This window comes from Calidris pugnax, unplaced genomic scaffold (assembly GCF_001431845.1).
Source record: "Calidris pugnax isolate Ruff unplaced genomic scaffold, ASM143184v1 scaffold75, whole genome shotgun sequence".
Lineage (NCBI taxonomy): Eukaryota > Metazoa > Chordata > Aves > Charadriiformes > Scolopacidae > Calidris > Calidris pugnax.
Genome location: NW_015090908.1, coordinates 504,737 through 530,697, shown reverse-complemented (window position 1 = coordinate 530,697; position 25,961 = coordinate 504,737). Strand labels below are relative to the sequence as shown.

General features: G+C 42.9%; 1 protein-coding gene across 4 annotated transcripts in view; it reads right to left on the bottom strand.

Moving 5' to 3' along the window:
• Positions 1 to 232: 232 nt before the first annotated feature.
• The window catches only part of ADARB1 (adenosine deaminase, RNA-specific, B1), a 65,489-nt gene continuing 39,760 nt past the window's right edge, over positions 233 to 25,961 (bottom strand). For 3 of the 4 annotated variants that reach the window (XM_014949223.1, XM_014949222.1, XM_014949224.1), the window contains 3 exons: positions 14,513 to 14,694; positions 4,339 to 4,517; positions 233 to 3,271 (listed from right to left, as the gene is read on the bottom strand). In XM_014949223.1, coding sequence (XP_014804709.1) covers positions 3,095 to 3,271; positions 4,339 to 4,517; positions 14,513 to 14,694 — 538 coding nt within the window. In that variant the 3' untranslated portion in view covers positions 233 to 3,094. The remainder of the gene's footprint in view (positions 3,272 to 4,338; positions 4,518 to 14,512; positions 14,695 to 25,961) is intronic. The other variant, XM_014949225.1, reaches the window with a different exon arrangement.

The window sequence follows — 25,961 nt, the reverse complement described above, 5'->3', positions numbered from 1 at the left end:
CCCAGCCTGCCCGGGGGACTTGCAGCCCCCAAGGAAAGGTCAGCCACGGCACTCGGGAGCTACTGGAAGCCGAGGTGTCTCCTCTGGTGCAGTCGCTCCAAATTACACACATCACTATCCATTCTCACCCAGTGACGGTGATTCGTGAGGAATGTGGGAGCATCAGCAATCACAGCTCTGCCTCCCAACTTCTTTCCACGTATTAACTGCACAAAAAGGAACAAGCGAGTGAAGGAAGCCAAGCAGTATTTTATTGACTCCCAGAGGACAGATATGGATTGCATACAACCCTGGAAAACTTCTTACTTTTTAAAATCCCAGAATTATAAACAAGAAAACTTATTCCTCATAAGTAACCTGACACCATTCCTTCATCAAAAGGTTTTGGCATGGAACATATTTCCTTTACAGTTTAATTTTAATCATTCATTTGAACAGCTTAAAAAACTATGTCTATAATAATACTTAAATATATTGCTTATATTTCTGACTTCATAAAAAAAATAGTTTGAGCTAACACTTACCCATTTGTCAAAGAAATCCAGAGAGACACCAACTTTTGAATGAGCACTTCAGAAAGATGGATAAAAATAACTTGCTGTAAATTCTCAACAGACTTCATTTATCAATTGACTGAGCACCTCAAAAATGTGCATTTCATCTAACTGCAGTAATTATCTCAAGAAAATGCACATGGTGCAACCAGCTTTCCCTTGATCCTGCAGAAAGGTACACACGTACTCAACTGCAGCCACAGCAGAACTTCTGCAACGTGAACAAGACAAGGTTGATCTCAAAGGCAGAAGCCTGACTGTTTGCCAAATCTGACCACGTACAATTAAATTCCTTTTAGTTTTAGAATAGGTCAGCCTAAGCCTCAGCCAGATGACGACTGCAAAAGCACTGTTGGGCTGGCAGAGGTGATGGGAGCACTCTTGGTTTTAATAAGAAGCAGACAGGATGGCTTAAGTCACCAACAAAGCTGAATTAACACAGCCTGTCTCTTGCAGCTTGCAACATTGGTTCCCCCAGTGTCTCAAAGAGGCAGTAACACCTGGAAGCATCACACTCTTTTCCAGGGAGATCAACTCGGCTGCAGAATTGCCCACCTTCCCACAGCAGTACTTGCTATATCCATAATATTGCCAAAAATGCATTGTTTGTACCTCAATGCCTTACTTCCAAGACACTAACCCAGAGGTTTGCAACTAATGCACAAGTGATTTTCAGGCTTGATCATTTTTTGGAGTTGAAAACAGGTTCCTGCTTGAGCAATAATGAAGCAGCACTTCTCCTTGGCATTCATGATTGGCCAGAAATGGTTTTACATCAAAGTCTCAAACACCCTAAATGTTTGCTAACCCCCCTCAAAGATGCTGGCACTGAGGTATGGTAACTCCAGTCACAGCTTCATGACACACAGGCTATGGCCATCAAGCTGGCTAAAGGGACTTCCACGCTCTGCTCCACTGCCTCCACAGCACAACTGTAAACTAGATCTCTGACCCAACGTGGGTCTAAAAGTAACCCTTGACTTCAAAGCACGGACCAGCCCTCTGATCTGATGTTCTGTACAGCACAGGCAAGGGGTGGTGGAGCTGAGGGACAGGAACCAACAAGCTGGAGCAGCGGTGCACCGATTCGATTTTGTCAGGACAACTTCCATGTCACAAAACATCACCTTCATCGTTTGCAAAGGGAACAGAGAGGATCTCTGAGATGTTCTTTGGAAAGCACAAGTGATACCTGGATAGGCAAGAGCTGAGGGATGTGTTTGGATGCATTCCATGTGAGCAGTGAAGCAATACGGGACATTGTCTCATCTGCTCCTAAACGTTATGTACTAAGAAGAGTTTTTAAAAGTGCCCTCTACACATTAGTTAATCAAACCGATCTCACAATATTTCCTTTCTATCTTACATTTTTACATAAAATAGAAGCGTCTACCCGTTCAGGAAAACCACCTTTCTAAGTAATCGTCAAAGCACATGAAAGCACATTTGAGTGCAACTTACCTAATTAGCTGCATGAAGACCATCACACGTGTAAAGCCAAAAGGCAATGAAATCTCAGAGACACAACAGCTTGGGTGAGAGCAGATATAACTCACAGGAAAGAAGTTTTAACAACTTTTTGTCTGTACAAGAGCTTTTCATTTCTTCAAGAGGAGAGCAGTTAATACCCAGCAAGTGACTGTTTTTAGCAATTCAGGCTTAGTGCCCTTAAAATGAGCAATTTTTTTTTGAACAGTCATATTACTGTTACAGTTACAATTGTGTTGTGATGAGTTCTTGGGATATACAAATCACCTACTTCTAAACAAGGTTCCTGCACGTTATAGACTAACCTATAAATAATTATTTTGCTGTTTCCAGTTTACAATGGTAAAAAACCCAAAGACTTCACAATGTGTGTATATGGGAGGTAAATGTATTTTTAAAAACAGAATAAAAAGCTGCATGTTAAAAACTGGGTCACAGACTAATAAATACATACATCAAAGACATGAAATTTTCAGCAGCTGGTTTTAAAGAGCAAGGAAGTGGGGAAAAACTAGCTGTCCAGACTCCATTCTGGCTCTGTGGTCTATACGCTAGAAATATCTGCAGTTCAAAAACAAGTCAACAGAGGAGTAGAATCAGCTTTGTCACCTATTTTCTTTTAAAAATATTAAGCTACTTCCTAAAATTGTGTGGTGAAAACCTAGAGAAACTTTCATTTCTTCATGCACTTGATGACATTGAAATAAAAAAGGAGTTATTTTAACCCAGAAAAAAATGAGTCATTGTATACTGTAAGGACAGCCTTACTGCAAGTTTTCTACAGTAAAAGTATTTCTAGAAATACACCAGAAATTACTTTCCCATAACAAAATATACAATTATGTGTCAGATCATTGAGATTCAATACTTAGGCAAAACAGAAACAGTTACTATGAAGTTTAAAAAAAAAAACAAAAAAAAACAGAGGGGAAAAAGCCCAACTCCAAACAGTAAAAAGATGTTTTGACAGCCGTGGAGATGCCAGAAAGCAATGCTGGACACCAGGAATTTCCAGAACAACCCCCTTTCCCAAGTGATGCGTAGTCTGTGAATTAGATGGTGAGAGAAAACTGATCCTGTTCTATGGGCTTCTCCACCCAGGCTCCAAGTCCTGCCTTCAGGAATGCTTTAAACAAACACTCTTTGGCAGTTTGATACTCAGTGGCTCCTTGCTTGGTTTCGTGGTACACGTTAGGCTTGAGGATCTTTGAGCGCAAGCTGGAGGAAAGCTGTGTGGATTAAAGGCAAGAGAAGAAGAGAGACAATAAGCTATTAAGCCAAACAGTTTGAGAGTTATTAAAACGACTATTATTAAAATAGAGTAATTAACTACTAAATCAAACGTTCAGGCAGGGGCAGATGAGTACACAGGCCATCCCAAACGTTCAGGCAGGGGCAGATGAGTACACAGTACTGCTCCCCACCCAGCTGACCCCTCTGCTGCTGGCAAAGCGAGCCCTTTGGTGGCACCCCGTCCTGGCAGAGGCACCGCTGGGACGGGCCTCACAAAGCCCTCTGCTTTGTCTGCATTAGCAGCTTCCTTCAGCAGAAGGCATCTAGACATGAGAAAACCCCCAATGGATGGATCTTTGAGCGCAAGCTGGAGGAAAGCTGTGTGGATTAAAGGCAAGAGAAGAAGAGAGACAATAAGCTATTAAGCCAAACAGTTTGAGAGTTACGGAGTTATTAAAATGACTATTATTAAAATAGAGTAATTAACTACTAAATCAAACGTTCAGGCAGGGGCAGATGAGTACACAGGCCATCCCAGCTCCCCACCCAGCTGACCCCTCTGCTGCTGGCAAAGCGAGCCCTTTGGTGGCACCCCGTCCTGGCAGAGGCACCGCTGGGACGGGCCTCACAAAGCCCTCTGCTTTGTCTGCATTAGCAGCTTCCTTCAGCAGAAGGCATCTAGACATGAGAAAACCCCCAATGGACACTTTTTCTGAGAGGAACAGGGTGAAAGCTCAGTGGGTTAACTGCAGTGGAACTGGGATTATCCTTCCAAATAAATTAAAACGAGAAGGCAAGCTCAAAGGAGATAGCACCCTCTATTTACTTAGCTATAAACCAAGGATTATTTGAACCTAGCATTCCTTTTGGACCAGTCATCATCAAATTGAAGAATAAGCTAAACAAATGCATAGCTCTTTTCCATTACTACATGGAGCAATAGTTAACATCAGGCTCATCTTAAAATAGGATCAGAAAGGGTCTTCTGAATAAAGCAATCGGCACACATACATATTCCATTGAGGATTAAGAACTGGAAAAGCTAGCGCTCTGGAGGATATACCTTTGCATGAATACGCATCCAGCGGCTGTAAAAAGCATGCTTACAAAGGCGAGATGCACGACCCATTTCATCCTTGCCCGTTGTAGCATTAATCACTTCCAGACCCATGTCTCCTACTGTCCAGTTCACACTGAAGTTCGGCGCTTTCCCTGGTTGACGGGCTTCTGCGTTGCTGATACCTGAAAGAAAAGTGATGTTTAACGGCAACAGTAAATACTAACTCCTGATTTTTGTTTTTACTGGAGAGCAGGCGATGCAGTAGAGCTACTGAAATCACATTGCTAAGCAGTCTTACAAGCGGATCTTTTATTCCAAGGCTATTCTCCTGCAGATTTTTCACCAGCTCCGAGATATCACCATGCACATCCATTGCAGATTAAAATATTTGACACAGTTATGATTCAGCAACAATTTAAGACTTGTTAATGGTTGGAGGTAGAACAAAAGGTTGAATTTTAGCAGCACTTAATCACTAGCCAATTTAAGGATTAACAAGGCAATTCATTAGAATATGTTATAATTAAAACAGCAACTTAGTTGCAGATTCAAGAATTACAAGACTCACACTAACTTACTAGACTGCATCCTAAATCAAAATATGTGTATGTACATGTTTGTAAATAGAAAACACACACCATTCAAGGAGCTGCACACTCACCACCCGAGTCCATAACTACTGGGACCAAAGTCCCTTTGCAACTCCAGAGGGCTGACGGGTGCCCTTTTCAGCTACACACACAGAGAAATATTTGGATCCAGTAACATACGTAGACACCCACACTCGTGAAGGCTAATGCATATATTCAGACACATAGATGGGTAGAGAGGTGACCGACACTAACCTATTGTTAAAATTTCCCTCTTCTCATGTTTAAAGTAAACACAATGCATCAGCATTTCTCAATGGGTGATAATTGAGCCTTGAGAAGGTTGACTCACCCTGGTCCCTCAAGCCTCGAGGTGCCTGAGCAGCTCCCAACGCAGGGGAGATTCTGGTCACAATCTGCCACCATCCAGGAGAGCTCTAAATAGCTCACTAGAGTCACTATTTGTAGGGACTGGGATAATTGACTTTCATCAGGTATTTTTCTGGCCCAACTCAGACAATGGGATACTCTGGTACTTTCCACCAGTTGCACAGGCCCAGAACTTGCTAGATCTAGAAGTTCTGGTATCACTTCCTTTGCGCCACGATCCAGGTACTGTCAGGGGGTGATCGATTACCATTTCCATGCAGGAACCAGGTGTGTTAAGGGGTTGCTGTAACATTCTGCTCTGTTGCCTTTCACAATTCATGCCTGATTTACGTGAGGCTGCTACGTGGCCCAGGCCGGGGGAAATCATGCCAAGCACCGAGTGGCCTAAGGTGGGGTGGGGTTGCACCACCACAACACCTCACTCTCATCCTGGCTAAAGTGTTCTCTCCTTCTGTCCTTCCTAGCAGGCAAGCATGCATTGCTGAGGCTGTGAGGAACCAGTCTCTTCAGGGGAGGGGATCATGGAGAGGTCTGTGCTCAGGGTCCATGGGGACAGTCATGTGAGCGCCTTGCCACATCCATCTCAGGAGGATCTGGTCTTGCTTACAGGGCAAATCAATGAGCTAATTATTAAACTGCAAATAATTATGAAGTGGAAAAAAAGTTGTTCTGCTCCTGCACAAGAAACTGCTGCTCTCAGAGCTCACAGTCACAGGACAACCCAAGTGGAGGAAAGAGCAGATACTGTGAGGTTTTGACAGTTATAACTCTCCAATTAATTCCTTTCACTCTGTTGTAAAAATTTAGGTGCATGTTGCTTACCTCATGCCAAAACAGATGTGGAACCATGGTCATCTTTGGTCATCTTTCAACACACAGAATTGAGCTAACAACCTTGGACTGCAGTCTCTTTCAGAGAGATCATGCTTATTTAGAAGTGCCTACAATGCGTTTTTTCACTTTCCCTCACAAAAATGGAGTTAAGTTGGAGCAGTGGTATGAGGTGGCAGGATGCCTTGCCTATATTTCAGTAGCTGTCAAGCATGTTTCATTGAAAGCTACCCATCTATGTCCTCCTTCTTACAGACTATGCCAGGGCATGGTATGACTCGCACAGGCAGCAGCAGTGATGCTCACAACGTGAGGCCCATCCTCGGTGTCCTCCACAGAAAGCCAAAGCTGGCAGAGTCTTTCAGCATAAATTCGGCTGTGTTTCAGCTGCCTCCCCACTCTACATGTCTGTTGCTACTTACAGTGCCCAGAAATGCTGAACCGCATGACTCAAGAGGACACGGATCATTTTGCTCAGATGTTGAATTGTGTGACACCTGTGAAATAAGGCTTCATCTCTACTGACGGGGAAGCAAAGCTACCAAAAGTCTAATCCAAGTGTGAAGCAAGGCCAGCTGCCTGCCTGGGCTGCCTAGGGCAGGATTTATTCCCCCATGGCACCCCAACGTTGCAGAGCTGCACTGTATATAACGACTGCAGCACCATGCTTGAAGATCATGGCAACCACTGCCATCCCTGTGCAACTCTTCTCCTGCATGTGCAACAAGACAGCGCTCGGTGCTCTCAAGAGTAGCCAGGGCTACAAGTTTGGGTTGTGTGTGCCATGGAAAAGTTAAGGAGCACATCACTTTTGATCCTGCAGACATTCCAGGGGTAGCAAAACTCTACCTTTAAGATGTCTCAGTTGTCTCACCAGGAGAGAACAAACGAACAGAGGATTTTTTTTTCTTTCTAATATGTAAAGATTCCATTTTACTTTAATGCAACTCTCAGTGAGAGCCTATTTCAAATCTACTTCAAGCTAGGTCACATGCCTTATAAAATCTAATGAATTTGTATAAACTGAACAGAGAATCATAAAATTGTCTAGGTTGGAAGGGACCTTTCAGACCATCTAGTCCAATCATCAACCTAACATTGACAAAAAACATCACTAAACCATATCTCTAAGCACTGTGTCTACCCATCTTTTAAATACCTCTCGGGACAGTGACTCAGCCACCTCCCTGGACAGCCTGTTCCAATGCTTCAATGTACATACCCCAGCTTCCTACCCCTTCAGTGTAAACATTTTTCCTAATATCCAATCTAAACTTCCCCTGGTGCAACTTGAGGCCATTTCCTCTTGTCCCATCACCTGTTCCTTGGGAGAAGAGACCGACCCCCCCTGGCTACACCCTCCTTTCAGGGAGTTGGAGAGAGCAAGAAGGTCTCCCCTCAGCCTCCTTTTCTCCAGGCTGAACACCCCCAGCTCCCTCAGCCTCTCCTCACAAGACTTGTGCTCCAGACCCCTCACCAGCATAAGCATTGCAGCAGGATGCATTTCTTGCTGATACTTGAAACACAATCTAATAAACAAAGTTAAGCCAACCTCAGGCACCCAAGTTTGGTTTGTTTTGGGTTTTTTTGTTAGGAGTTTTAGGAAAGATGTGTTCAGGAGCTGAAATAAAATAGAGGTACCTACATCATCTGCAGGATCTACATCCACTCATCTGAAAATTGGTGAGCAGGGGTGTGGGATCCACACACTGAGCAACTTGGGAGGGTAGACAAAGAGAGACGGGGCAGGACGAGGTGGCCAAGCGGTGAAGGCAATGGACTGCTCATCCATTATGCTCTGCACGTGTGGGTTTGAATCCCACCTTCATCGGGACTTTTGCTGCTGCCTCGACTCCTCCCATGCCACCCTGGAGCTACAGAGAAGCCATGAGGTCCTGGGCCAGGACCACGCAGGGGGTGTGAGGAAGCAAGACCAGCCTCTACAGCACCGCCCTCCCCTACTGTCCAGCACACTTGGGTATTTTACTCAGGGCCTGCTCTAGTGGCTGAGATTGTAGGGGTTTTTTCTGTGTGTGTATGGTTGGACTCAGTGATGTCAGAAATCCTTTCCAACTATGACGATTCTGTGATTCTGAGAGGTACAGGGTGGACAGTGGCAGGTACAACCAGGAATATCCTGCAAACAATACCTGAGGGAGACCCAGCAAGAATGGGGCTTTATGACGAGAGTCAAAAAGTCCTCATCACATCTTCTGCGATCCTTCTGAGTGGCTGGCAATGAACATATGCACCAGACCTTCTGAAACCTGGAGCTGATCATGCACAATGCCTGTGTATGGCCTGTGCCACTGAAGTCCAAATACTGCAGAGCAAATACTGCTGCTCCATAAGTCACACAACATGAAGCTTGCACCTAAACACCTAATAAATTGTAAATTTGGGGTGCACAGAAAACACATCCCAACTCTGAGTCTCCAAAAGCATATAAATTCAGGCTGCTTTGGTGAAGCTTATGTGAAACAGACCCATGTAGACAAATCTCTTAATCAAAAATTGGTTTTACCAAAACTACTGAGGAAAGAGGGCTAAGAAACTGCCACCACATGACAAGTGGGTCGGTCATATTTTTTCTTTAGTTTAGCGATATCTATACTACTGCCTCTGCTTTTGTTCCATAGGCAACTGAACAAGTCCAGTGGTCAGATACAGTTCATGGAGTACTGCAAAACACCATTTGCTCCTTGAGCTCCTGCCCTCTCAGCTACTCCAACAGCTGTGACATCACAAGCACCTGCACAAGCAAATCAAAGGAAGATGAGGAAGCTGAAGATCCAGCATGCACTGCGTTTCCATGGCAATCATACAATTGCATTCCTTAGGTTATTTTGATGAATTAAACAAATAGAAAACCCCCCAGACTCAGAATTTCAAATATCTTAAGTAACAACATCCTATTAAGCTGCTTAATTATCTGTGTGAACCCTGGAGAGATGGCAAAGAAGTCCCTAAAGGTGGATCATGGGTAGCACGGACAGGGAATAAAGGTGATCTCAAAAGCAAAGTGTCTGGTAACACTTTAGGTGGATCATATCTCCCCCCTCAAAATGTAGACATGAACATAGCACAACAAGCTCAAACTAGTAATGGGAGAGAAAGCTAGGAGAGAAAGTAAAATATGTTATTCTCCTTTGAAAAATTATATAACTTATTTAGCAAATATCGCTCAGAACTTAGTGTTGAATATTATTATAATGGACTATAATAAGCAAAAGCAAAGGTCACAGCTCTTTGTGCTAATGCTGCTTGAAAGTTCATTGAGGACAGAGCTCAAAAAAAGCTTCATTAAAAAGGAGATATAAAAAAGATAGCCAAAAAACATCAATGTGATCAGGAGAATAAAGGTACCAAGGAAACAGCCACAAAAATCAGCAAAGGTTCTGCTGAAGGATTAATTTTTGTTAAAAAAAAAATAAATGCAAATGCAGACAGCAGTCAGAGGAGTGCTGAGGCATGAACATTTAAAATAACCACTCTTGCCATGTGATTGAAGTCTTCTTGTGTACAAAGGACAGATCCATGTTTTGTGAAAAGGGTGGGTGGGTTCCCAGGATGGAGCCCCTCTTCACAGGCAACATGCCAGAGTAGCCATCTCAAATTGAGGTGCCAGTAAAAATAGTTCCAGGATATGTGTATGAAGTAAGAAAACACCAATTATGGGACCCAGACAATATTCAACTACCTTCGAGGAAACTAAAGAAGAGGCAGCAGGACCAGGAGTCACAGTATATAACCACTCATCAGAAGCCATGCAAGGTCTTCAGGATGAAAGGTGGCCAATGCAACTCCAATCTTTAAGAAGTTCAGAGGTGTGCCAGGGTGTGCCATGTTTATTTACCAGTCAATAAACATGACATCTCCACCAGGAAGGCTGCAGGCTGAATATGAGCCAGCAGTGTGCCCAGGTGGCCAAGAAAACCAACAGCATCCTGGCCTGTTTCAGGAATAGTGTGTCCAGCAGGAGTACGGAAGTGATTGTCCCTGTACTCAGCACTGGTGAGGCCTCATCTTGAGGACTGTGTCTAGTTTTGGTCCTTCACTACAGGAGAGACAGTGACATTCTGGAACGAATCCAGAGAAGCAGCTGGTGAGGGGTCTGGAGCACAAGTCTTATGAGGAGAGGCTGAGGGAGCTGGGGGTGTTCAGCCTATAGAAAAGGAGGCTGAGGGGAGCCCTTCTGGCTCTCTCCAACTCCCTGAAAGGAGGGTGTAGCCAGGGGGGGTCGGTCTCTTCTCCCAAGGAACAGGGGACAGGACAAGAAGAAATGGCCTCAAGTTGCGCCAGGGGAGGTTTAGATTGGGTATTAAGAAAAATTTATTCACAGAAAGGGTCTTCAAACATTGGAACAGGCTGCCCAAAGATGTGGCTGAGTCACCATCCTGGGAGGTATTTAAAAGATGTGTGTATGTGGTGCTTAGGGCCCTGGTTTAGTGGTGGTTTTGGCAGTGTTAGATTAATGGTTGGAATCGATGATCTTAAAGGTCCCTTCCAACTTAGATGATTCTATGATTCTAACTACGATACCGCACTACTGGGCACAGGTGTAAATACAGCAATATTGGGAACAACTCAACAAAAAACTGCTTTAGTAACTGAACAGTGGAAGTGGCCAGTGTAAAACTAATTCTTAAGAGAGCCCAGGGAGTAGAAGGCCTGCATGCTCAACGTCTACCTTGAAAACAGACTTAAGGAAACCTGGATAAAGACCCTCTGTTAGAAAGAGCCAACACAGCTGAAGAGCCTCAAGCTCTGTGCAGACCTGGAAAGTGTGTATGTGGGGAAAAAAAAGGAGTAAGATTGTTGACGATACTGAATTATTTAAGAAGGTAAATAAGCAATTTCAGAGTAGCAGAAAAAAAAGTTCACAACATCGGGTGACTGGGCAATAAAAAGGCAGATGAAATTCCTCACAGATAAATATTAGGTAATACATACGAGGAAAAACAAAGCAATTTTGCATAATGAGTGCTGGAGCTGGAGCTGGATATTGGAATTCAGGAATGAGTTCTAGCTTCTAATATTCAATTTTACCAAAAGGTCATGTCAATGATCAACAGGAATCAAAGGAAGCAAAGTGACTGTTTGGAATTTTTATTGAAGGATCATGGAACCGAACAGAATACCATGATGCCACCACATAAATCAGTACTGCTGCCTTATCTTGACTATCAGGTCAAGACACACTATCTCACTAGCTCAAAAATGTGATTATAAAATGGAAGGGATGATCCTTACATGGAAAGGTCTCCATGCAATTACTGTTTCCTTCTACTTTTCACTGCCTAACTACCTGTTGGAAAGAGTACTGCGTTAGATGGATCATACCTTAAGATCTTGGACAGTTTTTACACTGGTGACAAGATAATCAGCAGATGTGACACTGCTCCAGGATGTTTCATCCAAGAACCAAAATAAGAAATAGATGTCAGCAGCACCACAAGGAACAGGTCAAAACCATCAACAATGCAATTTCTGGCAATACTCTGGTAAAAGACAGGAAAACTCTAGAGAAACTAAATCATAAGAAACTATAAACTGATTGGACATCAAAATAGGGAAAACTTTGCCTGTTTAATATTATAATCACAGCTAAGAAAAAAGGCATTGCCCACAAACGCAGAGGCTACTGCAGGGTTCGGAGACGGTTGAGTAGCCACGACGGACAAGAGAACAGATCAGGGCCCAGCCTGCTGTCTTCTTTGTGGTCACAGACCCAGTAGATACCATCAGCCCTCAGGGCAGGGGCATCTGAGCACACCTACCAGCAGCAGGAACAGGACAGACGCCTGATGAAATTTGGTTCACGCTAGTTGCCTCCAGTGAAGAAGAGCTTGTGATGAAACTGGGTTTACACGAGTTACCTGCAGTGATGAAGAGCTTGTTGTTTATATGTAATGGGCTCTCCTATATTTAATGACTTCTGCTCCCAAGGATTTTCAAGGGACGATTCTCTGGTTTGCTGAGCTCTGCCACCCTACTTCCACCCCGGCTTAAAATCTTCATGCCTGCCTCCCACAATGGCTCTAAAACATCTGTGCAGATTACCCTGTAGACGGGCACTGTGTTATTGGCTGATTTATACAATCATCCTCATTCTATTTGATTGAGATCCCTTTTCAGACTACTCTAGAAAGTCAGAAGATTCAACCTGTCTTCTCTTCAAGTGAGCTGCCCAGTTCTCAGGGAGAGCTCGTGTGCCCTCAGTGCCGTGGTGCTAAAGACATCCTGAAAGGCTGGGTCCCGCAACCAAGGCTTCCAAGAGTCAGCATGGGGAGGGGGTTTTCTACCAACATATGGGTTTCCTGCATCCCCTAGCCAAAAACCAGCTACTCTGATATGCATGTTCACGTTTAACTTGCTGGCAAAGTAGAAAATCTACGAGGAAAGAAAGATGATGAAAAGAATTTTTAGCAGTAGATAACAATCACTCAGTCTGACTTTGTCTTAATGCAATTGTCCCTGCAGAGATCAAACTTGTTTTATGAGAGGAAAAACCCCATTTTTTACAGTACTTTCTCAGTTAAACAGTTCTCAGCTGAGACAGTGAGGAAAGACAGCTATTTCTCTTTCAGTTCATCCCTCTGGTAGTCACGATCAGAGTTGTGTGTGTGGTACCAGGAGGAACGTAGAATTGGGGACAGGTATTTCTGCAGTGCACCGTAAAATCTGTGAATCAAAGAGCAGATGGGTAGCTACACAAATGCCCCAGCTGAATCCAACAGCATGGGTCAGAAGACTAGCTTTCAAGACTGAACCAGTAGAAGAAAAATTAATCAACACACTTCTCTGCCCAACCTCCCAAACAAGTCTTCTGTACATTTCTGAGATATGCATTTTCATGAAAACTCAAGAGCTGAGAACATTTCTGAACTCCCTCTACTGCCCAGTAAGTCCTGGCTGAACTGTTTAAATAGATGATATTATTTCATGGAAATAAATTATACCATTATTGCAGAAAGATGATTTTTAAGACAACAAGGTACTATTATACCATGTGAAAAGAATAGCAAACTCTTCCTATCCCACCCCAAATCTGCTGCTTTGAAGAATTGATAAAAATTCCCCAAAATCAGGCAGAAACAGCCCATACATCAGCTACAACCCCCATACAACACTTTAATATTTGGTACTGTGAGTGTAGTAACTATTACTTATTTGCTTATGTAAGGAAAAATACGTTAGTTAACATTTTAACATGTCCTAGTTCAGAGAATCCTTATTAATTATCTTTCTTATTTAAAATACTGGTTGTTCAATAGGCTCTTTTCCTCACTCCCTCCCTAAATCTAACTTAAAAATTCATGTCAAGCTTTAAACATGCTTTAAAATACTCAGCTTTTTTTTTTCCTGGAAAATAAACAGACACATGCCAAAAGCCAAGCTCTACAGAACAAAGCAATGCACACAATGAGAGGGAGCATATGAGATTTCAGTTTTAAAGCTTTCACAGCATTACTGTAACTAGCAGTTTTAAAATTTAAGACAGTTCAGAACTTTCCTTTGAAAATCACAGCTCAATTAGACATTACGACCTGTTAATTCAAAGACCATCATTCCTGCCCCACTAGAAGCTAGGATCAGTACAAAGCCAAAGAACAGTACTTAAATGTTAAACAGCAACTGCAGAAGACAACTGCTAACCACACCAGCTGGGGCTTGCCATATTGCTGTCTGTCAGATATATTTAATACTCTATTAAAAATATTCTCAAAGAATGTGCCACCAGGATCTGAATGCAGCATTTGTGCACTAACCTACAAAGTGGAAATTAAAATATTATGATCATTAGGTCATGCAAACAAGTTGGCTGCCATGCTAATTAAAGCCAATGCTGCATCCAACAGAGATTGATGACAAAAAGAAAATACAACCAGTGGCAGCTGAGATGTTCTCTCCATCCATTTTAAGTTGGCTATTGATCTAGAAACTGTGAACCAAATGTGTCTATCTTGGCATACTCATTAATGACGTGGCTGTTCAACAAATATCTGCAATGGCAAGAGAAGTGACAGTGAGAGCTAACACACTGTTTCATGGGTGGGATGAGATTTCACTACGCTGGGGCCTTCAACTTGCCTCACATATTGCTGGGGCACGCTCCAGACAGCAATCACGTGGAACTGCATTCAAAGGTTCAAACGCCAGTTCTTTCCATCTTTTAACTCATGAAGGGTCCTTGCTATGGTATTTCTGAGTATCTATGTTAGGTTTAGACAATAACTTCCCTCTTGCAAGCAGAAAGCAGTTTACTCACAGTACATAATTTGCCAGGTTCTGAGAACTGCAAAATGACATTGCTACTGGAACAGACTTAGTTACCGGCACGGCCTTCTCCATTAGATACTTGCCACTAAGTAAAGGTCTGTTGAGTGTATAAAGAGGTGGTAGATCTTCTATCTCTGCTATCCTCTGGTATACGGCTCTGGATAGATGATCCCCATGATATAAACTCCCCAAGATGATGCTAGAGAAGTAAATTGGCTCCACAAAGAGGCTAAGTAAGGCTCCTTGAATACCCAATACGTTCCACCTAAGAGGGAGGGAAAAACAAAACAAAAAAAACAAAAAAAACACTTTCTTTTTAATGGAACAAGTAACATCTGCCAGATATAACAGCAGTCAATCACAATGGACCAGACTTTCAACCCTTCCTGTTGACCAGCACATGACTATGGTAGCATAGCTGTGACACCTGCCAGAATTTCACAGATCAGCTTATGGGACGCTCAATGAAATCCTGAGTAAGATGACCTATCTGACAGGTCTATTGTCAGCATCCACTTCAGAAGCAAACTCCATAACTTTACTTCCCCACTAACATGTCTGGTGATGGATTTTCCAGCATCTCTAATTCTCTAATTCTAGAGATGGATAGGATCATTCAGCTGGAGAAAGTCCAACTGTGAGATCCTCAGTCAGAAAAAGTAGCTGATGCCTCCAAAAGACACCTGGCAAGAATGCAAGAAGGATTGTTTGTGTCTGCAAGACCTCAGCACCTCATCACCACAAGGGAAATCTTTTCCTTAACACTCTAGCCAAACTGTCCACATCCCACTGCTAGAAAGGACCTAAGTAGTTGCTTGCAATATCCATGGGCAGGGAGAAAACTGAATCTGAAAACTGAAAATATGCAAAGACAGTGCATTTGCTCCCTTTAGCTGATTCCTTTGCTCCCTTTAGCCGATTCATGGACTCCAACCATAAATCCATCTGCACCACCACAACCTACGCTGGATCAGGTCTGATGGTAGGGATATAGCATGCACAGGAGCAAAGTACTGAAGGTTTTTTTCCTAGCTGTGTTCATTTCATCAAGCTTTGACTCTTAATCTGTACGTAACACTCACACAAATTATTTTTTAAAACCTCAAGGTCCCCTTCAGAGTATTTTCACTGTCCTTGTCTCCGAGATACACTTGCAAACAGCTTAGCACTATTAAAATAGCATACCTGAGTACAACTCAATACCGAGACACAAACAGCAGGAAAGTTTCTTTTGGTGCTTGAATAAAACAGATGAGCACTTTGGAAGTTTTCATGCTCATATAGAATGGTTGTCCTTATTCAAAGGCCCATCTGTCCTGGTTTGAGGGACACAGGACTAATTTCTATTCTAATGCTTGGGAAAAACAGCACTTTTGGAAGACTCTAGTGTCTGAATGTGTGAAAATATTTACTTCATAGCCAGCTATGGTATGTGGGTTTCAAGGTCTCAGTGCTTTTGAGTTAGCCAGGCACGGGGATGAGGAGGAGCACTTGACCCAAGCTGGCCAACAGGATTATTTCATACCATGAACATCACATTCAGTATAAATTAGAAAGCTTGCTGAGAAGTTCTCTTTTTCCTTGATGGCTGTGATCCCAAGAACTCCTTGCTGCAGTGCCAGAGCCCTGAGCCCTTCCCTTCCTCCCGAAGCCACAGTGCTCACAGTGTCCTACATTGGCAGTCCCCTGATGGAGTGGGCTGAATAGAATCCTTGTATATCTTACATTGGTATTGGGATCAATATTGGTTCTTTAATGTTATTAATGTTAATTATCTAGTCTGATTCTATTAAATCTGTTTGTATTTCAGTCCTCAGGTTTCCTTGTTTTTTCCCCCCGATTCCCCTTCCTGAGTAATGGAATCATTGTCTAAACAACAACAAATTGTTGAGAAATGGTTTCTCAAACCATAACACCATCCTAAAACGGGTTGCAAGGTTCCCCTAGGAAAATGGGGAGCTCTGATGTTGCTGACTGTGTTTCTTGCATCCTGTGCTGGGATAGCATGGCTACACATCATCCTTACTTCAGCCTAGAAACTACATAGCACAAACTGCAAAAACTGAACTACACATGCTGGCTGCAAGACTTCCAAAATGTTTTTTAAAAGGGTAAAACAAAAATTGCAATCTAAGGAAACAATTTCTTTGCATATCTTTACTGAGGATAAAAATGGAGGCAATGTGCATTAGCTTGCTCACCTGTCATAACAAAAGCTGGCCCTACTGAATGAGTACAAATACTGTGCTAGTAAAAAGTAAGGCGTATTCTACATTGAACAAAGGTGTATTTTGTATAACACTGAAAATGCAATCAGCACTTAAAAGACAGAGTAAAGATATGAAGCGAAAATTACTACTTCCTACACCTTTCTAAGCACGTTACCATGACTAGAATTTTGTAAGCACAGGGGTATTGCAATTGTTATTTGCAGTATTGCCTACATCAAGCATAGAGAAGCATATGGACTGCTACAAATACAAATAATATTATGGAAGAATCATCTAGAAAGAATTCAAGACTAAGCACTGCGAACTGGGGTCTTACAATTGTATCTGAAACATGCAGACACACAACCCGAGCTCCCTTCAGTGAGACACACCACATTCTACATTCCATGAACAATTCCTTGAACGACAGATGGACATTTTTAAACAGGCCAAAGCATTCCTCTGGCAAGCCCTAGCTCCCTAAATAAAACCTTTTCCAAACCTTTTTCTTTGCTTTGGCCTTCAGCATTTCCAGAGCCTGCGTTTTGCTGCTTCCTCACGCACTTGGTGTCCTCTGGCACAGAAAATGAGAGCTGAAGTTTGTCTCACTCAACTTCTGTTGATTAAAATAAGAGGAGCGTGGACACCCGAACAAGCTTCTGCGAGGTGATCTGTATAAACTAGTGTTACAAGAGCCACTCTGCGACTGCCCACACGCCTGCTGCGCTGCTGGGGGCTGCTGCATCACGTTCACCCCCCTGGTACATGCTCATGAGCACTGGATTTGGAGTAGCTGGCTCGCTGCAAGGACACGGTGTGCAAGGAACCACTCATGCAACCAAAGCCTCGAGCTCTTAATATTGATCAGGCAGGGCTGGATAGTGATTAGGTTTATAAAACTAGCCTTAAATTTCAATTTGATAAAAGAATGTATACATATCCATAGAAACATACTCGTATCAGAAACCGGTAGTAGCACAGAGATAAACATGAAACCCAAAGGAAGTTCTGCAGATTGTAACCCGCTCAAAAGGAAAGATTGCCCAATGACTTTCTTGTTGTTCCTTTTTTAAATTGCACTTCTTCCTGCCAAACAGTAAGTTCTTACTTCCATTAGCATGTACACTAAAAACAACCTTTAGAGATATAAACTGAGAATCACAGAATCTTAGTGGTTGGAAAGGACCTCCGAGATTGAGTCCAACCACATAAAAAAACCAAAACCAAAACCAAAACCAAAACAAAACAAAAAAAACCCCACCCACAAACCCCAAAACACCACCCACCAACTAAACCCCACACCCACAACCCCACACACTACACCCCACCACAAACCAATAATCCTGGGCACTAGAGCATGCCCTGAAGTGCCATGTTCACACGTTTCTTAAATACCTCCAGGGATGGTGACTCCACCACCTCCCTGGGCAGGCTGTTCCAGGGCCTGACCACTCTTTCAGTAAAGTAATTCTTCCTAATATCTAATCTGAATCTCCCTTGCCGCAGCTTCATACCATTACCTCTGGTCCTGTCATTATTCCTTTGGGAGAAGAGGCCAACCCCCGCCACTCTACAGTCTCCTTTCAGGTAGTTGTAGAGGGCAATGAGGTCTCCCCTCAGCTTCCTCTTCTCCAAACTATACATGCCCAGTTCCCTCAGCCTCTCCTCGTAGGACTTGTTCTCCAGACCCCTCCCCAGCTTGGTGGCTCTCCTCTGGACATGCTCCAGCACTTCAATGTCCTTCCTGTAGTGAGGGGCCCAAAACTGAACACAGTTCAAGGTTAGGCCTCACCAAAGCCAAGTACAGAGGCACCATCACTGCCCTACTCCTGCTGGCCACACTATTCCTGATACAGGCAAGGATGCTATTGGCCCTCTTGGCCACCTGGGCACACTGCTAGAAGCTGCTACACCAACAAGACACATCAAAAGGCAAAAGGCATTGCCTCCTGAAATGGTAAAAGTGCCCCACCCTTCCAGTTTACAAGCACAAACTGTCAGTATGCATGCCAAAAAATGCTGTCAATCTGGTACTGAACTTTACTGAAACCACAATTTCTTTTGAAGTTAATGGGCCAAATTCTGTATTTCATTATAAACTGCAAGGTGCAGAGCAGAAAGAGCAAAAGTTATTACAGAAAATGTTATTAAAAGTCAGTGTTGCCTTTCCAGTGAAACAATTAAGCAAAAGATTTTTTCTTCATATGAAAAGCAGTATCAGAAAAGGGTTAAGTAACTGAAGTGACTTAAATCTAGCTTACAAACTCAAACCTTCCAAGGCTCTGATGTAGTTTGTAACACAGTTCCACACTGCAGCAGAGAGGACATAGACCCTGGCTGCAGCTCAGTACTCATTTAGGAGCATTTCACGGATTCACAGATTTGATGGCTCAAGGATGTGACAGTGGAAGATAACTGTCCCAGCACTAATTCAGCAGCTTTCATCTCTTCTGCACCCACCACCGGCAAAAGCGCAGCGCTCCCATGTAAACTGACCTCCTCTTGGGTCCAGTCGTACTGGGCAGATCACAGAGCAGACTGGACTCATGCAGTATCTTTTCTCACCATTAAAGCAGGGAAAAGGTAACTGGGAACAGCACTAAAGCACCAGCATAAGCAGAATACAGGAATGCTGCATCACGCCAATGGCTATATTGAAACGCCTGAAGTACAGCGCGTAGACAAGAGATTTGCTAAAGGGGAAGAACACCCCAGCAGGCAGGGAGACACCCTCCAACCTCAAACTTCTCACTGGAAAAAATCCCAGACGCTCGTTTCAGCTGACCGTAAAAGCAATGCCTCTTGTGACAGTATTTTTACATAGTCTGGGTGTTCTAGTTTTAAGTGACTACAAAAATTTTCTTTCACAAACTTTATAAAACTTTAAAATAAAACTGACACTTAAAATATAAGCTTTTATACTGATATAAAGCATGAGTCACAAGATTTAGGTGAATTCCAGACTACCAGCACTTGTATGTAAAGTGCCTTGATTTGATAAAGCATGAGTCACAAGATTTAGGTGAATCCAGACTACCAGCACTTGTACGTAAGTGCCTTGATTTAAGCTGGGGGTCTAGACCTCATTACAGTTATTGGTGATTTACTCAGCTGCAGAGTAAGACCACGGTTGATGGGCTGAACAGGTCTCCATCAATGAGTCGGCCATCTAATGCCAAAGGAACTGGGACATCTGGTGTGGATGGGGACACTTGCAGCCAAATGCCAGCCACGTGTTCAGTAGCCTGCAATATTCTTTTCACCTTCAACTCTGCAGTCTTGCAAGTGATGCACAGAGCAAGGAAAGGCAACCTGACAAGATGCCAGAAAGTTCAAGCAAAGGCGTATTTATTCATCCTGAACTGGCTCTTTGCTTTGGAGCTCCCTTTTGTGAGACACATGGTCATTTAGAGTCACCAAGCACTTCAGTTCACTCTCTACCATGGGCTCACTGAGGTGATATTTTAGCCCTATTATGTTGACAAGGCAACAGAATTTCTAAAGCTTTTCCAGCAATAGTTAGGAAAGTACTTAAGCATGAGAAGGGAAACAAAAGCTGCAAATCAAGACTACATCTCTCCTTTTCCTCTGACCAGCCAGCCAACACATCACAACGGCCCTTACTAGCACCTGGATTAGGAGGTTCAGTGTTCCCATCACTACAGGTATGAGATACTGCTGCTTTTCTGGAACAAGGAAAGTAAGACTATAACTTTATCTGTCCACTGAGCAGCTCCAAACAGTTAAAAAACATAAGGAAGACGCTGTAATCTGCTGCTGCTATAAGGTGTGAAGTTGCACCCCATCATCTCCCCAGCACCAAGCCTGACTGAAGAGGACTCTGCCTATCACCACCTTTATCCTCCTCAGTCTGCTGATTTTATTGCTTGTACAGCTCTCCATAGAGCCAGATTGGTGAAATGAGCCAAGTTTTATTTAAAAAAAAAACGGCTGATTTTATTGCTTGTACAGCTCTCCATAAAGTCAGATTGGTGAAATGAGTCAAGTTTTATTTAAAAAAACCCAAAATCCTGGCCTTGTATTTTGAAGAGGTAGTTTCTCGAGTTCGGTTTACAGCACAGCTCCACAAGAGGCAGGGAGATGGAGCATGCAGGAGGGGTGCAGCACCCGGGCATGGGTGCTGGGAGTCTCCTAAAACACTTTCTCCATCAAAGAATACACTACTGAAAGCACTCCCAAACCCAGCTGTGAGTTAGCTTGCTGTTAGAAAGTAAATAGGCACTAGATGCTTTTTCCTGCAGAGAATCTTACTGATTTCAGCAGAGCCACTGGGCTGAGCAAAATGATGCAAGATGGAGCAAACCATGTGAGAAACAACAAATTACAACTGGTCTGACTTATAGCATGTATCCTTTTAGTAACCTCTTATTATTCCTCTCTAAACTCCTGATTATTTCATATGTGCATATATTCACAGTTCGCTATGAGGAATAAATAATGTATAATTACATACAGTTCTCTTATTTGATATGAGGTCTATTATTTCATTGAGAAATTTCCATCAAAGTTATACCAGCAGATCATCTTTTTTGATGAAGTCTTTTTCTTATAGAAAACCTCTGCTTCTCTTATTTGATATGAGGTCTATTATTTCATTGAGAAATTTCCATCAAAGTTATACCAGCAGATCATCTTTTTTGATGAAGTCTTTTTCTTATATAAAACCTCTGCTTTCCATTGAGTATTTCTGTTAAGCATGAAAAATTCAGCCATCTGAAAAATTTTAGTTGTGAATCAAAAACTAGTTCAATGCAAAAAAGCTGCTGAGATGTCTCCCTGGGAGTATAGCTTAGGGTGCCTTGTATCCCCATGTTAGTCTACAGTTCACAGTTTAGCTTAGCTCCAAAACACAAAATTTTCCCTCTCACCAAGATTTTGCCAGGTCTTCTACCTCATCTATGAAGTAATCTTGGGCCCAAGCTTCCAGAGAAATGCTCTTTCAAATCACTACATCTCACCACCTTCACAGACTATACCCCGATGACGGCCTTTGTAGATTTGTGCAGGTGAACCGTGTGGCTATTTACAGAGGACACTCTCTTTGCAGAGAGCTCACAAGAGGTTTTATAGATGAGCACTGGGCAGGTCACGATCTGCTTGCTGTGGACACCCATCCAGTGGGGCTTTACTCTCATCACCTGGCAGAACACACGGGCAGAGCTGACTTCATTCAGCTAACCGCAATCTGGCTTCTTTCCTGATTTTAAATCAGGTTTCTCTTTCCTTAAGAGACTAACTGAATCTCTATGACCAGCCCATGCCTTTCATGAGCCACAGCATAAACAGCCAGCAACATCTTTACAGGGGGTGGACTCAGAGCTTCTTTTACACGAAGTGGCTCAGCCAGCAGCCCACACTATAAATCAATAAGTGCAAGAAGTTCACGGTCTTTCACACATCATTTTATTTATCCTGAGGTCAGATTTGCAATTACAGACAAGAGGATCTTTTTTCCCTCCTAGCTGTACCTAGGCTGGCAATCACACAGCCCTGAGATGTCCCAGCTTTCCAAAGGCGTATTTATTCATCCTGAACTGGCTCTTTGCTTTGGAGCTCCCTTTTGTGAGACACATGGTCATTTAGAGTCACCAAGCACTTCAGTTCACTCTCTACCATGGGCTCACTGAGGTGATATTTTAGCCCTATTATGTTGACAAGGCAACAGAATTTCTAAAGCTTTTCCAGCAATAGTTAGGAAAGTACTTAAGCATGAGAAGGGAAACAAAAGCTGCAAATCAAGACTACATCTCTCCTTTTCCTCTGACCAGCCAGCCAACACATCACAACGGCCCTTACTAGCACCTGGATTAGGAGGTTCAGTGTTCCCATCACTACAGGTATGAGATACTGCTGCTTTTCTGGAACAAGGAAAGTAAGACTATAACTTTATCTGTCCACTGAGCAGCTCCAAACAGTTAAAAAACATAAGGAAGACGCTGTAATCTGCTGCTGCTATAAGGTGTGAAGTTGCACCCCATCATCTCCCCAGCACCAAGCCTGACTGAAGAGGACTCTGCCTATCACCACCTTTATCCTCCTCAGTCTGCTGATTTTATTGCTTGTACAGCTCTCCATAGAGCCAGATTGGTGAAATGAGCCAAGTTTTATTTAAAAAAAAAACGAAATCCTGGCCTTGTATTTTGAAGAGGTAGTTTCTCGAGTTCGGTTTACAGCACAGCTCCACAAGAGGCAGGGAGATGGAGCATGCAGGAGGGGTGCAGCACCCGGGCATGGGTGCTGGGAGTCTCCTAAAACACTTTCTCCATCAAAGAATACACTACTGAAAGCACTCCCAAACCCAGCTGTGAGTTAGCTTGCTGTTAGAAAGTAAATAGGCACTAGATGCTTTTTCCTGCAGAGAATCTTACTGATTTCAGCAGAGCCACTGGGCTGAGCAAAATGATGCAAGATGGAGCAAACCATGTAAGAAACAACAAATTACAACTGGTCTGACTTATAGCATGTATCCTTTTAGTAACCTCTTATTATTCCTCTCTAAACTCCTGATTATTTCATATGTGCATATATTCACAGTTCGCTATGAGGAATAAATAATGTATAATTACATACAGTTCTCTTATTTGATATGAGGTCTATTATTTCATTGAGAAATTTCCATCAAAGTTATACCAGCAGATCATCTTTTTTGATGAAGTCTTTTTCTTATAGAAAACCTCTGCTTTCTGTTAAGCATGAAAAATTCAGCCATCTGAAAAATTTTAGTTGTGAATCAAAAACTACTTCAATGCAAAAAAGCTGCTGAGATGTGTCCCTGGGAGTATAGCTTAGGGTGCCTTGTATCCCCATGTTAGTCTACAGTTCACAGTTTAGCTTAGCTCCAAAACACAAAATTTTCCCTCTCACCAAGATTTTGCCAGGTCTTCTACCTCATCTATGAAGTAATCTTGGGCCCAAGCTTCCAGAGAAATGCTCTTTCAAATCACTACATCTCACCACCTTCACAGACTATACCCCGATGACGGCCTTTGTAGATTTGTGCAGGTGAACCGTGTGGCTATTTACAGAGGACACTCTCTTTGCAGAGAGCTCACCTGAGGTTTTATAGATGAGCACTGGGCAGGTCACGATCTGCTTGCTGTGGACACCCATCCAGTGGGGCTTTACTCTCATCACCTGGCAGAACACACGGGCAGAGCTGACTTCATTCAGCTAACCGCAATCTGGCTTCTTTCCTGATTTTAAATCAGGTTTCTCTTTCCTTAAGAGACTAACTGAATCTCTATGACCAGCCCATGCCTTTCATGAGCCACAGCATAAACAGCCAGCAACATCTTTACAGGGGGTGGACTCAGAGCTTCTTTTACACGAAGTGGCTCAGCCAGCAGCCCACACTATAAATCAATAAGTGCAAGAAGTTCACGGTCTTTCACACATCATTTTATTTATCCTGAGGTCAGATTTGCAATTACAGACAAGAGGATCTTTTTTCCCTCCTAGCTGTACCTAGGCTGGCAATCACACAGCCCTGAGATGTCCCAGCTTTCGTAGCGTTGCCTGGATTTGCTGCACCCTGGTAAGCCTGGGTCAAGACTCGAGTCACTGGTTTGAGAGGTTACATGATGCTACATCTGGTTATTTAGATGCTACACCTTGGGTAGTGGCTTCCTACTACTTTGCCCCAAGGTTTTTTCCCTAGGTGTCACACAGCCACCACATAGCCAAGTGAACACGTTCACAATAGCCATTGTCACTTGGGTAAAGAACTGGTGAGAACTGCCCTTGCTATTCCTGGTCAGAAATCACATTGTCACTGCCATGGGGCTTGTCACTTAGGAGCAACTCTCAGGCTTGAAGACAGCTGGGTGGGCACGGACATAGCTGCAGAATATGCAGCCTTCAGTGAGCATACCTGGGATTTTAAGATGTGTTTGTGCAACTTCATCAGTCCCAGAAAACTAGTTGGAGAGGTCAAGGCGACAAAGCCATTGGGGAACTACTGAGAAAGATTGAGTTACAAACATTTGGATTTCCCATAAGCACAAAATGAGGCCAGTTCATAGGACATGATGTTCTCTCACATGAAATAATATCAGAAATAATTTTCCCCTTCTTTAGAGTGGAAGAGCACCAATGACTTCCCCTTTAAGAATCTGACTTAAAGCACTTCTCAATTCCTATAGCCTTTCTAGCAATGAAACAGGATGAAAAAAAAATTGCCCTCTTCTCAGCAAGACATTAGCCACAACGGAAATGTTTCACATGAAGTTTAATAATTATTTGAGGCCCAAAAAATTTAAAATTAATGTGGGCAGGAAAACACATCAGAAGGAGAATGACAAAAATACACATAATAAAGTACCAAGGAACAAGGTAAGGATACATTTTTAAAAAATGCACGTATATTAATGTCCCAAACCAGTTACTCTGGTCACAGAAACCACCCTAACACCATACTGCAGTGCCACTAGGGATTAACAAACTACGATACTCCTCTTCTAATGCTTTTGACCCAAATGGGATTACACTCATAGCCATGTTCCTCACAATTTCTCTTGGATGTTCCTACCAGGCTGAGGAGGGTGCCTGATCACGCACTGCAACAAAGCACTGAGTCTGGAAATAACAGTTTGGATTACACATCTAATCCACACAGATGAAGCTGTTCAGATACCAGGAGTTTTCCTGCCTGTGCAATCCTGCACCCTGAATTTACGCACGTCTTTTCCAGGCTGGGACCTTTGGGAAAGCTCAGTGGAAATTCACAGGGCTCAGGCATACTGGAGGACTGACTGCTGGACACTACAGAGCAATGCATTCTTTCAAATGTAAATGGACAGAACACGGTCATAAGTGTCAGGGAAATATAAAAAAAAAAAAAAAAAAAGAAAAGAAAAAAAAGAGTATGAAAATTTGGGCCTCCTTACCCGTCATACAGTCTTTGTTCTGTGTCAAGGGGTTCTATTTGCTTCCTTCATGGGCACAAACAAAATTATTCCCATTAGCCCCAAGGAGAGGTGACAGCTAGCTACGCAAGCGAGAGATGGATTCTGTTCTGCATCACACAAAATCAACAAAATAGTCAAATGTGTTCTAGCTCAACAACTGTCTTAATTTTTTTTTATTTGCAGTAGCAGAAATGATGATGTGATAGAAGAAGTCAAATGCATGTGACACGAATATCGTGTCGGGTGGTTGGGAAAAGCCCCTGGCATGAAGCTGGAAAATTTATTTGGTGACTTGTTTTAAAAATATTATAAAAGAAATTGAAATGTCAATTTTGTATAGTTACCTTCCAACATCCCCCTGTCCTAGCTTCTGAAAAGCCCTATCCATTTATGTT